The 15,657-nt window shown below is 35.7% G+C and overlaps 1 protein-coding gene across 1 annotated transcript in view; it reads left to right on the top strand.

Moving 5' to 3' along the window:
- Positions 1 to 9,147: 9,147 nt before the first annotated feature.
- Positions 9,148 to 15,657, top strand: part of LOC122147696 (protein turtle homolog B-like) — a 56,058-nt gene continuing 49,548 nt past the window's right edge. Inside the window, 1 exon segment of the mRNA XM_042771072.1 lies at positions 9,148 to 9,430. Within this exon segment, the coding sequence (XP_042627006.1) occupies positions 9,367 to 9,430 (64 nt within the window). The 5' untranslated portion in view covers positions 9,148 to 9,366.

The raw sequence follows: 15,657 nt of genomic DNA, 5'->3' as shown, positions 1-15,657 counted from the left end.
ATGATTAATGTAGTATGAGTGTATGAGAAGTGTGTGATCTTAAACAGTTAAAAATAATTTTGCAGATTATTGTTTGAGTTGCCAAAAAAAAGACAGTAAAAAGTAACAAACATAACAGTTTCTGTCTGCATCTCAGCTGAGCAACTTCACACCTCACACCTGGTTACACCTTTTTTTTTGTGTGCCGTAAATACTAATGAAATATTAAATCTCATGGAAAGGAACGGTTTTTTTTTTTTACTTAACCAATCATTTTTTGAGAAAAAAAAGAAGAAAGAAAAAACAGGAGTCTACCCACTGAAGTAGAAGAAGAAGTAAATATTTATTAAATATTTGGTATATCACAACTTTCATCAGCCACTTTTTACTTCCAACACACACACACACACACACACACACACACACACACACACACACACACACACACACACACACACGTTTGGTTTCTATTTTTTTATGGGGACATTCCACAGGTATAATGGTTTTTATACTGTACAAACTGTATTCTCTATCCCCTTACCCTAATACTACCCCTAAAAAAGGACATGGATTTTGGATATTGCCATCTTTGTAATGTAGGGTATACCTGAAGCAAACACACACACATAAATTGCATTTAACATGGAGAGGACAGTCATATAGAATTATCAGTACAGGTCAAAGGTCACCCTGAAGGGATTAAAAATGTCTTTATGTATTTGATATTATCTTAACAATCTCTTTGTGTGCATTATTAGTGTAGCTTATTTTAATTCCTGGTCACTGCATTAGTTTTTTTTTTTTTTTTTTTTTCATGATTTATGTCATGTTATAACTTGAATGCATTATTCACTTCTTGGGCTCGAACCACACCATGCTCAACAAGGGTCTTAGCTCCTTACAGTATGTTGTACAGTATTATTCAGAAGCAAACTGAGAAAATCAGTTATTAAATGGCACTTTAATTAGGACAATGAATCTTATTAGTCTTCTTTAGAAAACAACATAGGTTGTTCATGCATTCATGCCAAAGTATTTTATACTTAAATGAACCTTTTTTTGCATTTAGCAACACGTTTGTGCCACTGGAGCACAGCCGAAGTGACAGTCTGCATCACACCCCCTCTCGCCACTGTTACACTGTGTTTGCACACACTGCGACCAAACTGTCCAGCTCTATAGGCGCCTGCTGCGTCTGCTTGGAGTGTTTGATCACTAATGCTTTAGTCCTCTAAAGAAACCACAACACCTTCAGAGCGTCATTCATTCTTGGCCTGGTATATATTTATTTATATATGATGCATTATGTCTTGACTACACATTCACATGCTTGTTTGTGTGTGCAGTGAAATGCCTTCCTGTATGGAATCATCCAGCGGTGCACATGATTCTGAAGATCATTTCAACAGCTACTTGATCTGCATCATCAGAACATATGTGACCACGAAACCATGGCAACCATCTCAGGTGATCTGGCAAGCTGGAAACAAGGCCAAAGGAATGTGTTTCACAAGCCCGCATTAGTGTTAAATGGTGTTACACCTCACATCAAAGGGAAACATTAGGAGAAAGATGCCAAAGTCATTTAAATATATAGTGTTGATAAGTGTTATTTGCTGTATCATTCAGCAAGATGATAAGTTCTGTAAATTTATTTGTAAAGTGCATTTCACAATGCAAATCATTTCAACACAGCTTACATTAAGTCATACTATGTCTACAATGATTTTGATGATAAATAACAGCTGATACAAGTGATCCTAGATTTTATATCTAGCTATATTGCAGCACATTTTATCAATTTTTTTTTATATTGGTTAGTAATGTTCTGTTAAGAGACTTCTGAATGTTGATTAGTAAGTGATTCTCAAAAAGTGTTATGATCAATTGTTGCAGGAGAAGTCCAATATTTATTTTGTATCTTTATAATATACTGCGACAGCCACCAAAAACAGAAGGTGATTAAAAAAAACCCCTACATGAATCAAAGTTCAAATTTCTTACAAGCTGAGGTAATTCTAAAATATAAAAAAGCTGCAATTCACACAGTTTTATTCACACAAATACAAAACACCATCATGGCAACACAAGCCAATAAAATAATGCTGTAAACATTAATTTAATAACCTAAGATCGTAACATAAAAACTCTAATGTACATAACTGATACGGGAAAAAAAAAAAACAATTATTTCAATGAACAAAACATCAAATATGAGCCTCACACAGGAACTGTGCAAATGTCAGTTTATGGATTTTTTTTTTTACTGTAAATTATAAGATAACTTATTCTTTTTAACTTCCAAAACAGTAAAGTTAACAGAATTAAACTGCAAAATTACATTAAAATGTCCAATTATTCTTTTTACATTTCTTTGATCACTGTACATAGTAAGGGAGCTTGTGGTTATACCATAGCATTTTTTTACAGTTAAAAGCAGGATCTTTATTATTATTATTATTATTATTATTGTCATGTATCACCATTAATAAAGTACAGATAATAAACAATTAAGTCCAGAGGACGTTAATATTATTATTATTATTATTATTTAGCAATAAGCTCTTTCTACAGAATTCCATACCCGTTCAACTATATTTACCTACTCCTACAAATAGATGTTTGGGGAATGTGGGAAAAGAAACAGTGTGCCATCAGAATGATTTCCGAAACTGATGTTTCACAGTAAAGAAAGAGGATACAGTTGCTTTAATGTGGTTTAAAATTCCTTACGTTGAGGTAAAGACTTTTGTTGAAAATTGCTTCAAAGATTTTGGTCATATTGTCAAAACAGGGAGGTGCTTAGAATGTCAACACATAATAAAAACTTGTATACCTAAAAACAATAAACACCCCATTACTCTATAGCTCCAGCTTATATTTGGAGACTCACATGCCGGATGCTTTACCTTCTGACCTCGAGCATGTCTGCGACAGTACCCCAACTATAGCTGGCTTATTATGAGACACACATCATTACAGGATAAAGTGGATTAGAGATTTAGTCATGGGTATTTTATTTTATTTTTTTCTATTCCTATATAGGATGATTTTGCAGTGAACGGAATTTGACACATATAAAAACCTCACAAATGGATCGCCAGGCGCCTAATGTCATGTCATTATGCCTCCCATCACAGCACTATTACATTAGCGTGCACACACACCTTCCTGACAGGTCAGCACGTTTCTTATGTTTCTATGGTGTGTTTGGCCGCTTAGTAACAGTGGATTTTCGCCATAGTCTCAACTTATGGTGCTCTCTTTGACTGCATATGCAGCAGTTCCCACTTGAATTAGCTCCTGGACATCATTAGTACGATGCACTTGATAATTATGTAATAATCTCCATGTAGCATTGAGATAGAGTCTGCAATATCAGCTGTAGGTCCGGTTTTAAAGTGTTTGTGATGCTTAGATCATGTGTACACAGACATGGCAGCTCAAAGTGTCAGGGAATGCAGTAAAACCAACCCAATAAAAATCAGTTCTGGCAATGGTATGATAATGGAAAACAGCCAAAGAGAGATGGCTGGTCAGCAACCTATCACAGACCTGGGTTGACTGATTGATTTGGCCCTGACATAAAATGATGAATTACAAAAATATCAGATGACTTTTATTTCTGATGTGCTAAAAATATCTATATTGTTAGTCAGTTGCAGGTGGTATTAGAGGGAGGGAGCATTTTTATTCTAGAGAGGATTTAATTGGGAAAACATTAGGACACACACTTTGATGATAAATATTTTTGGTCAGCTTTAAGAAAAACTATATTTTTAAAATCGCAGTATATATCTATATAAATTATTTCTTCCACTTTTAGGAGTTGCACAATAGCATACAGATGACTTCAAAGATAATAGGACCGTAATAATAAATAATAAATCTCTATATCAAATTTGATTTGATTGATGCTACATTGCTGAAAACATTATACAACTGTAAAGTTTGATTTATTAAATAATAGCAGTCAGAAAATGGCATTATTTGCTATGTGCCATTATTTGGAATCAAACTGTCTATTGAACATTTGAAATCTATTATAGAAATATAGAAATATATATATATATATATATATATATATATATATATATATATATATATATATATATATATATATATATATATATATATATATATATATATATATATATACATATATATATATATATATATATATATATATAATACACAATTATGAATACAGTAATAATATGAATAAGTACAAAAAGGTATAGGTTTATCACTGATTTAGATTATATATTATCGATGCACAAATATATACATATAAAATATATATTTAAATACGCTACGAAAAAAATCTACCGTGATAAATGTATCACTAAAAATCTGTTCGCTGCTCCAATGCAACATCAGAGCTTAACCAAAAAAATACACACTCTTGATATCTTCAGTGATTTTCTGCACAACAAATGTGGGAATAAGTCATACCTCTTTCTACCAGTAGGTGACTAGCTTATTTAAGATGCATCACAGTGGTGCACTTTCAGCAGCTTAAATATTATTCACAGCAAAGTTAATGTAAACCTTTTACAGCTACATGTCTGAAATCAAGCATATTTGTCTGACAAAACAGCCGTTTATCATTGCAATTTCATGCTTGAACTGGGAGTATTGAAAATGCTCTCTTTGCCAAAGAATGTGGCAAGGGCTCACGTTTCAACAATAAATACTCTAGGGTAAAAAATACTACTGCACAATTTCTGATGACATTAATGATAAAAATGACATTCCCATCATATCTTTCCCAAAAATTGGGAAACTCTGAGCGGGAGAAGCCTGTAACATGAGTTATGATTTTACAAACAAAAACTGAGAGAATGCTTTTTGGAACTTGACAAATTTACAATAAATTATGAAATGAATGGCGACAACAATAAAATTTTGTTATTTTTTGTGTATAACTGACAGGTATCACATTTATTATTATTATTATTATATATTATTATTATTTTTTATTAACAGTTTTAGTCATTATTTGTTTTTCCTTGTTTTTATATCATCATCTTTTTTATTTATGACTTTATTTGGTTACTTTTACGCTTATATATTTATCAGATTAAAACAATCTATAAAAAATGTAAATAAATAAATAAAAAAGTGGCTTAAATGTTTTTAATTAATTTAGTATAACAGTGTATATAGGGTAAATTTTATTTTATTTTATTTCCTCCACATTCATTCAGCACAGTCTATGAATGTATGGAAGTGTCCAAAATAATAATAATGGCAGCTTTTGTGTCTTTATTAAATTGAATAAAACTGTATTTTATTTAATTTTATTTAATTACATTTTATTTTAAAATTTTCCTAACAATCTGTGATCCTGTAAATCCTTTAAATATTCTAATATGATCAGACAGTTTGGGCCTGTCCAAATCAGGGCTCATACTAATATATATTTGTATCTTTAATATTATCAAGTCACTGAGCCCTCCACTTATAAGCGATACATAATTGATGCAACTTTATTGCAACATAGTGGATTTTATCATGCATGTCCTTGCTTGGGACAACAGATGTTTAGAAAAGTATCTGTTGGAAAGGCTTCACTGTAAGCATTTAGGAAAGGCTGTTCTAATTCAAGCTGTCCTTGTAGGAATCACGTGAGGCAAGGATTACACACATTAGAGCCCTTGCATATTGGCACTTCTCGCATGGCAGATAAAGCCCCGAAAAACAGATAGTTGGACAGCACTGTCACTGGACAAATATGCAAACTCTGTTTAAAGACATCTGTCACCCCATTTCTGACCTAACTGGATGAACTTGATGAACTGTGCATTATTATTCATTCCTGTTCTATAGAATTAATCTGATGAATTTCAGATATGTTAGTGTCACATTGAAAATTAGGCCTGCAACTATCAATAATTAGTTTTCCAAGAGAAAATGCAATGATCTTTGATTAGAAGGTGATGAGTCAGCGCTTCTGAAGGTGACGAAAATGAATAGGGTTGGGTGAGAAGTGACACTTCGGCATTCATAGTGCAAAAATCATTGAATGGAAGATCAAATCTTGAGAGTTATAACTACTTAATAACTTTAAAGATGAGTTTATTAGCTTCAGCAGTCAAAGCCCTTCTGACATCTTTCTTACCTCATGAACCTGCATCTGTCTGAACGAGCTAGGATGATGATAAAAAAATAATGTCTAGTTTAATAAAATAATGATGGCTTAAACATAATATGACTTAATAAAAAAAAAACTCTATGCCATACATAACCATTAGACACCTAAAAATGTTGCCACCGATGCAAATTCTCTATACAAAATTAAAATTCAAAAATCCAATTTTCACAGCAGCTGACATAGAAGAAGGTCATTGGTTCCCCAAAGAACCTTCTTGAAAGATCCATTGTTTTTCTTAGTGTGAAGAATATTCTAAATATTCTAAAGAGCCTTTTTTGACTAAGAATCTTTCTGTAGAAATGTAAAGGTTTCACGGATGTTCGTGAAAACCAAAACAGATTCCAATAAAGAACCTTTATTTTTAAAATGTTTATTCAGGTGACATTAATCAACGTCTTTAAAGAAAAATGCATCTATGATTCTATAAAGAACCTTTAACATCCATGGAATCTTTCCATTGCACAAAAATCCTTTTTAAAGGTCCTTTAGATCATTAGCTTGTTCTTCTTCACTGTTCACTGAAAGGTTCTTTTGGGAAATGATTCTTCTATGGAATATAAACAGATTTGCATAGTCTTTGTTCAAATGATTCAGTCTTTGACTGAAAACCAATGATACTCTTGTGATACTCTGTGTTTGGAATATAAACTTACAGTAGTTTAAATACCTGGCTTTACAACATGAAAGAAATCAGCTATTTTAGGACTGATAATCATTATTTTTAGGTTATGACAATAAGAGGTGACAAAAGACCACAAGCAATTCCAGTAAATGTATATAGATGTGTTATGATGGAGATTTTTAAAAATTGTTGTTTGTGACATCTATAATCTTTTATATTGTGGAATAAACTTCAGCAATTATGAGCGATTAATCTGATATGCAGTTACGGGCTCCACTATGCAGATATGGGTAGGTGCTCCAAGCAAAATGATTGTCAAACACAAGCACAGAGCGCAGTTTATAGTCTGTTGTTTCTGGTTCAAAGCATTCATTATCCTAGATAATTGCTTTCTCATGGGACAAATTTTGTTTCCCTTGTGGACTGAGCAGAACACAAAGGACAACAGTCTCACACAATGCAGGTTTACAGTCTGTCTCTGTACATAAAGTTTTATTTCGGCTTAAAAAAATGAAAAAGTGGGTTGTTAACTCTCTCTACGGGGCAGTCACTGTCCCCTGACAATAGAAAACCTGATACTGGCAAGGACAAGACTGAGATCAAGTCTAAAATCTGGGGCCTGATGATTAATGATGTCATGATTTAATGATTGCGCATGTTTTAGAATTCCTAACAGTTTGGACAGTGTAGCTCATAAATTGTAAAACCTTGTATTTTCTCAGCTTGACCATTTCAGAGACTGTTATTGGCTCTTTCCAGGTAGCACTTTCTTTAAAGCACTAAAAAGCTTACAAATCCCTATGTATTTGTTTGTTTGTCTGTTTTATTGATTTATTTAGCTTAGGTTTTCACATACCATGGTCAAAACGAACCTAAAATAGATTCAAAGCATGAGGCTTTTATTATATTATTATTATTATTACAAATCTTTTGTGAAAAAATATTTTAATAATGAACAATTGATGATTTTTTTTAACATTTTGTTAACACAAAAAAAAATGATGACCAAGATCACATCAAATGACATTCCAACACAAACCATATAAATATATCATAGATAAATAAATAAATATAGTAGGCCTATATATATATATATATATATATATATATATATATATATATATATATATATATATATATATATATATATAGTATTAGTAGTAGTATTAGTAATAATAATAAAAATAAAAAGCCTCATACTTGAATCAATTTTAGGTTTGTTTCGACTGGTGGTATGTGAAAACCTATAAGCTAAACAAACAAACAAAAAAATAAATAAACGTCTGATAAAAACATGTGTTAATTTTAATAACCGATTGTTGAATTTATTATTTAAATGACCAAAATTGTAACATTTAGCTGTTTCACTATTTATTTTCTTCTTGATAATAAATAACATTTTTTAGACTTTTTCTAGGTACATGGTGGAAGACAAATAAATAATTAATTAAACTTCAACGCTCATTACTAAATAATTGCATAGTCACTGAAAACATAATAACATTACATTATACATTATAAAAAAAAATGAATAGTACGTAAAAAGGTCAAATTAAATTAATAAAAAAGGAAAATGGTCTGACCACCTAAAGTTTGAATACAATGACATTGACAACATTGACATTGACATTACCACACACACACACACACACACACACACACACACACACATATATATATATATACAGTGTGTGTGTGTGTGTGTGTGTGTGTGTGTGTGTGTGTGTGTGTGTGTGTGTGTGTGTGTTTAGAGAGTTTCAGACTCTTTTTTTCCCTATTAATGAAAGTAGTGAGAGAATCTGGTGACAGAGTGCGAACATAAAAACAAACAAACACCCGATTTGTTAAATAATGCTAATTGTAACACATCTAAAACTCTAATGATACTGCAGCCACACCCTTAGCTTTAGTGTGCGTGCGTGGTTGCGCGTGTGTGTATGTGATGCTGATGCACCCTTTCCATCAGAATCAAAAATGTCATGCTTGAGAGGAAATGCAGAAGTAAGCTTTGCAGTCGCATTATAAACTGAATTTAAACCCGCACGGGTCAAAGATCATTATAACACCCGCGCACTACTGTCTCGTCCATTTCTGCACAGATCCAGAACAACACATGTGCCATTCAAAAAGAGACACAATAGAGAAGATCCAAAGGTGCGGACTTTGGTTCCCGTTAATGCGCATGATACTGCAGCAGTTGTACTACACCAGCACACTCCAACTCACCTTTGAATAAGAGCATCTGCCATGCCATTTTACTACCAGGGGGCGGATGATTAACCAATACACGCCCCAAAGCACCTGGCACTGGCCAATCAGAGCGCGGCGGGGCGGGACCCAGTGGCTACATTCCCACACTTGGTTTCACTTTGCACTTCGGAACATCTCCGTCTTCCATAAAGGCGCTGGTGCAGGTGCTCTGTCTCTTCGGGGGAGGATGCCATAGGAAGGACGGGCAGGGGGAAAAAAATGAAGGAAAAAAAACGCTGAGAGAGGAGAGCACAGGATATGATAAGCAGGGTATCAGACTGGAAACGGAGGACACTGAATATGAAAGATTTATTGAAAGGGGCACTTTGAGCTATTATTCCTGGTTGGCAATAGTACTATGATTTGGTATGTGGCCACTTTGATAGCAAGTGTTTTCAGCACCCGAGGAACGGCAGCTCAAGGTGAGTTGAAGTGCAGTATTTTTATTCTGCATCAGTTTGACAAAAACACATAGGCGTTTTAATAGATGCGTTAAATGTAATTTTTATTTACACATTCGACGTGCGTTATATATCAAGCCATACATTTGATCAGAACACGAATGTGTAGCTATTTGGGATCGAACCCGAGACTTTAGCGTTTCTAGCGCCATGCTCTACCCGTTGAGCTACATGCATACGACAATTATTACATTTCTTTAATATTTGATCAAATGCATTCATTCAATTAGAATTGAATTTAACCCGCTATTCAACCTCGCGTGATTTCTGAGTATAGTATTTGCATCATCATCTCATATTAGGGCATGGAGCGAGACCATTAAAGGCGTGTGTTGGTCGCTATTACAATCGATTGATGCTCTTTTGATGACAAACGCTTTTTGGGTGTGCCGTATGCAAGCATGCAGGTGATCATCTAGTATGCTGTGATTTGAGATTATAATACAGAATATCACAGATGAGAGACTGTCCAGAATTGCAGTTAGTGTTGAAAAGGGCGTGCGGCACTGAATGGAGACATGCTGCGATTGTCTGGGCTACTACAGTCTGTCGTGCCTGTTTACACAGGGTAGCCTATATATGCTCAATTTTGTATATTATGATGATAAAAGCTCAAATGCATAGCCTTCGAAACACATATGCGTGTAAATTTTTGGAATAAACGACGTGCATGGTCTTTTCTTTAGACGGTTCGTCATTTTCCTTGATATTATATCCTTTCTCGTATGTATTTCCTTATATTTGGAGCGCTTATTTGTTGACGAATGGACCCGATTTAACCGGCTTTCCCATCTATGGCCAATAGAGAGCACTATTTCCTGCTTTAATACAAGTGATCGGTCTATTAACAACAGTCATTAAATGCTGAAGAAAGACTTGTAATGATATTGCAAAGCAGAATCACAAAAATAGATTGCATATTTGTGTATTTCACACAAAAATAACTTATTACAATATTAACTTTGTTTATTGTCCAAATAAAAAAATAATGAAAAAAAAAAATAAAGAAAAAAAAAGAACGCCCTTGGTGTCGAATCATTTAAAACAGTTCAATGCCCACTTTGAAAAGTGCAGCAAAAAAATCAGTTGTGTGGGTGGCAAAACAAAAAATCACAGGGCAAACCCAGGCCTAGATGCTTGTTGGAGCTTTCTGTCTCTAATTTTATGTAACTCTAGAAATAATAGTCACCGTCTGTTTCCTGTCTCCCAAATCCAACAGCCATTTTAAGCTGTCCTTGAGGACAAACAATCAAGCACACTATAATGAGGACACTGTGAGGGCACAAGTGGCATAAATTAGGCATTGATAAAGCCCACCTCAAACACACGATATGAGTTTTCTCTCTGATTGACAACATTTGCCTGCGCCAACAAATCGGGGCCCGACCGTAGCAGAGTGCTTGGGTCGGTCGATGTCCTGTCAGACAAAAGGTTCAGTGTCTTCAATTATCGAGAATGATACTCACAAGTCGAAGTTCAAAGAACGATGTTTAATTTGAAAGGCACGAGAGAAGCGCATTTGAGACTCATGAGACGTTGCAAGAGATTAGTACCAGCAACAACGCTACGGCAGGTACAAGGAAACGATCTAATGTCTAAGGAGGTGTTCCTGTGAGGAAATGTAATGGCAAGAGTGATTTAAGTGCCATCAATTTTGGTTATCTGAACTAGAAAATAATGGACTCACTGGAGGTACCTCAAAAAGTATCTTGAAATTTTGGAGAAATGGCAATTGTACATTTAAAACTATAAAATATCAGCTAAGAGTCAATTTATGGCCATATAAAATGAAAAAGGCCAACTCATAACTGCTCAGTTGGATCATCATCAGAGACCAGCAGAGGGTTTTCTCAGAAAAGCCGATATAATGGTGTTGACCCAAGTTTCTCACAGCCTGAGGACCAAGAATCACCTCTGCAATGAAGCCACACAAGGGTCAAAAGCAGGGGTCAGCGCAGTCTAAGGTGTTAATAAAGCTAGTGAAGAGCAGCTCTTGGCACAAGTTTGCAGATTGTCAGTAATGGGACACCTTGGCAAAGTCCCCTCCCCCTGACCTTGCCACAGCTACTATTTGTCTGACCTGCCAGACTTACTGACGCTGGGGTGCACCACTCTTCCTGAAACATTCCTGTTTCAGAAGAGTGAAAACTGACAACTTACTGAGATCTTGGGTTGTGGTTTCCAATGTCTACTGTTGTATCTATGATCAAGGAGAATTAACTGGACTGCAAGTGGCTCAAAGTTCAGTGTAAAAAAAAAAAAATGTATAAACACCTGTACTATAGTATTATCTTTCAAATATCATGAAAATGAATGTCTCATTAAAGTCCTGTGAAGGGAAAAATGCAAAACTGGCTTTAAAGATAGGATTTTAATTGAAATCTGCAGATGCAAATAGGAAAAATGGCTATAAAAGAAAGGCTACAAAGTGTATGCTTTCTTTCCATCGTTACCACTAAAAATAATAGTTTTACTTACTAATCCTGTTTAATTGCAAATGTGTAAGGGTCCACTCCATCTTATCATGTTGCAAAATGTTTGGGGGATGTTACGTTGTGTTGATGTTCTCTAAACATGAAACAAAATGTTCGACGAGCATCCCCCACATAATTTTTTTTAATACATCATTCCATTGTTTTGGTGCTCATTTTTTAAGGACAGTTTTAAAGGACCAGACACAATTTAAACAATAGTCGTGTATTAAAGGGATAGTGTTTCAACCCAAAAAACGCACAGTTCCTTTAATAAACATTAAGCTTCCGCGAAACTCTTATTAACCCCCGGCGCCGTGTGGCACATTTTTTTATGATGGATGAACACAAAACTTTTTGGGCTTCAAAATTCTTGACCACCATTCACTGCCATTATGAAAGCTTGGAAGACCCAGGACGATTGTTTATAAATACTCAATTTGATATTCATCTAGAAGAAAAGTCAAATAACACCCAGGATGTCTTGAAGGGTGAGTTAAATCATGGGGTAGGTATTTTCATTTTTGGTTTTTTCTTAAACTATCCTTGTTAACCTTAGTTGAAGAACCTTTTGGTTTCATAACTTTTAGAAGCCTTGTCAGAAACATTAGCCAAATCTGCCCGGCGTGCTGGAAATTCGCAGTAATGCACGTTTGTTATTAATATTACAATACAGTTTGTCCAAAAACAATAAAAGCATTAATGCCAAAACTCCTTAATAATTTCATTCTTTTAACGGAGATTTTTGTTTATTTGGGGTAATACTATTCCAAACTAATTAAATGCAGAAATTAAAAACTTGCTCGATTTTGAAATGTTGAGACAAGATTGGCATTTGAACTAGAAGATTTTTAAATAAATTTAAGAAAATGAATGAATACGACAAAATTAGCATCATGACCTCTTAGCAAATTCTTAGATTTACACGACGTTTTTTAGTCATACAAAAGTATTGCACAGCCACAGCTCACAATGGAGTTAAATTTACAGGAAGTCTATTAGACCAACTAGACATTTCTAATGCAAACCAATCACTAAACACTTCAACTATCATAAACTCAATAAACCAAGTCACATTTTTTTGTTGCAGATACCTAAGTTTTTTATAGTGTCCAAAAAACGGTGAGATATCTATAGGCACCCACTGTTCCGCCGGTATGGGACCATCAGTTACAAAAGCACAGTGCTGCTTTCATCACCTTGTGATGGCCGGGGCTAGTGATGTTAGTGGTGTTTTTTGAAGGCGAGCTGAGAGACGTAGCTAATGACTAAAGTTGGGCACGCTGCCACGGTGCAGGCTACAGGCCTCTCCCAGTCTCAACCTTAACAGTCTGTCCTCCTTCCAGTCCTCCATCGATGGGGGCTCCGTCGTGTGCGGCTCGTGCCGTTTCATCAATGCCCATGAAATATATCAAACATTCCACTTCAGACAACCGCGGACTTGCCCAAGGCACTACATCAAGAAGAACCCCTTTGCACTCGACTGCGCACTGCTATGGACGGACATCTCCTCATTAAAATTATCTGCTGCATTTACACAGCTTTTTAATGTCGGAGGGCCGCACTATGTAGCGTATTGCCATTGGGCTTATTTCTGCACCCACAAAATATCTCTTTCGCCTTGTTCCGGGTGAAATAGTACACTGATCGACTTTGTGTTTAGGAGATAGCAAGCCCAAGAATCTCCCTTCCTCCCTGAGGTACTTTGCTTATTCTCGAATCTCCGTTTTCTTTTAGGCATAGATACTTTAATAGCGGAGAACTCCGCATGGGAGGTGCGGTATTGTACGGCGGGTGGGCCGGCTTCATTTTTCATTATATTTAGGATTACGGTCTTTATAAAGAAGATACCCTGGCTTCTGTTGGTAGGGGCTTGTCGTCATGCTTTCTGATCTAGCCGTACACTCAGTGTATGTGGGAAAAGAATGCTGATGCTTATGCTTTTTTGTTTTGCTCAAGATGTGTTATTTCCCTGCTGACGAAGTTGCTTTCTTTCTCTGCTGTCATCAGTTTTTTAAGCGTACCTGTAATCAAATGCCATTTCAACAACATTCCAGGCATCTTCACGTCTGGTGCGGTAAGCTTTACCATCTGAGAACTCTTTACCTGCCTCTGTTTGCCTTCCTCGGGTATTTGAGCTCTTATTAGCTGTGATTTACTGATATTATACCCAATGCCAGTGTTCTGGGACCTGTGTGAGGGAATTTAGGGCCAGTTAATGGAACTGTTACTTGGCCTATTGGCCGTTATTGGATAACATTGGCTTGCAAGGTGTGGTTTTATGCATTGCAAACATAAAGATTTTCTGTGATGCACTGAACTTTGATATTGAAACATTCAGATTAATTAATATGTCATATGACAATCCCATTTCTTATCTCTCTCTCTATCTCTCTGTTTTTGTCTTGTCAATGAAAATGTTGTCAGGGCAAAGGAATGGGTCAGCGGTTAAGCGAATTCCTTAATCAGATTTCACCTACTCAAGGTCCTAAAAGCATTGTTAACAATCTTCAAAGTATTTCTAAACCAGTGGCTAGATGGGAATCTTTAGCATACGGTGCAATCAAATCCATGTTGAGTCTAGGAACAGATCGGTAAGTTCAGAGACACCAGCCTCCAGATGGATCACAGTGATGAGTTTGTGATGCGTTCCGTCAGATGGACATCTATGACCCTGTTACAAGTGACGGCGGGCTTGTGATTCCAGTGAGCAAGCAGCCATCTGGTGTCCCAGAGGTCTCTTATTTTCATCTGCTAACTTTTTCTTTTGTGTTAGAGTCATGGAGAGGGCAGTTTTACTTTTATCACGCAATATAGAGGATATTTGCTTAATTCAACCATAACGATACCTCAAATAATATTGACTATTAAATACACTCTTAATGTTTAGAGTTCACCGAATTCACAAAGTCTGAGCCACACTGGAAAGGGAGTTAGACCATCAATTTGCTACTATAACAGTTTCTGTTCTTTCTGAGAAGGTTTTCAGAGAGATGCGTGCAAGAACATGGATTTGAGAACTTTGCTTCCATTCAGACACAAGAGCATCAGTGAGGTCAGTTAGAGAAGGCATGTAATATGTCTGGTCTATATCTTCACTTGCACTGACGTTTTTTACCCTGCTCACTCATCCTCACAGCATGTGTTGCTCTCTTTGAGCAGCTCTGACACATTGCTCTCTGAGAAATGACCTTCATCATATTCAGGCTGGCATTCAGTTACAAATTTGTCAGTTGCTTGTGCAGCCGAGTGGGTTAGTGTCCTTGAGAACCCACCTCTGCTCTGTTCTCCATTTGATTGCCTATTCATGTTGTGTCCCAATGGCCCTGTTGGCAGGGAGACTAACGCTGCTTTTGTGCATCAAGATTACTCTTGATCCCAGGAACGTTGTGGTTTTGCTGCTGGATGTGCTGGGTAATTTGCCATCATATAGTATTAGTTTATACCATTTGTGAGCATGAAAAGACTGTGCTGTATTTTTAATTGTATAATCAGTATAAACTGCAGCTCATTTTGATGATATAAACAAATTTACTCATCAGCTTCCAGCATGTTGGCATTAGTTTATTCATCCTGATAGTGGATAATTTTATCTGCTGGTGGAAAGGGATTTTAAGTTCAGGATTGTCTGAGCTTTAGTAACCACTCATCTGGTTGTTTGTGTCTCAGAAAGGGAGGGAGTCACACTGCCAAGAGCTCCTCTTTGAGTCGACTCAT

This window comes from Cyprinus carpio, chromosome A15, assembly GCF_018340385.1.
Source record: "Cyprinus carpio isolate SPL01 chromosome A15, ASM1834038v1, whole genome shotgun sequence".
In the NCBI taxonomy this organism is placed as follows: domain Eukaryota; kingdom Metazoa; phylum Chordata; class Actinopteri; order Cypriniformes; family Cyprinidae; genus Cyprinus; species Cyprinus carpio.
This window is presented reverse-complemented; position numbering and strand designations above follow the sequence as displayed.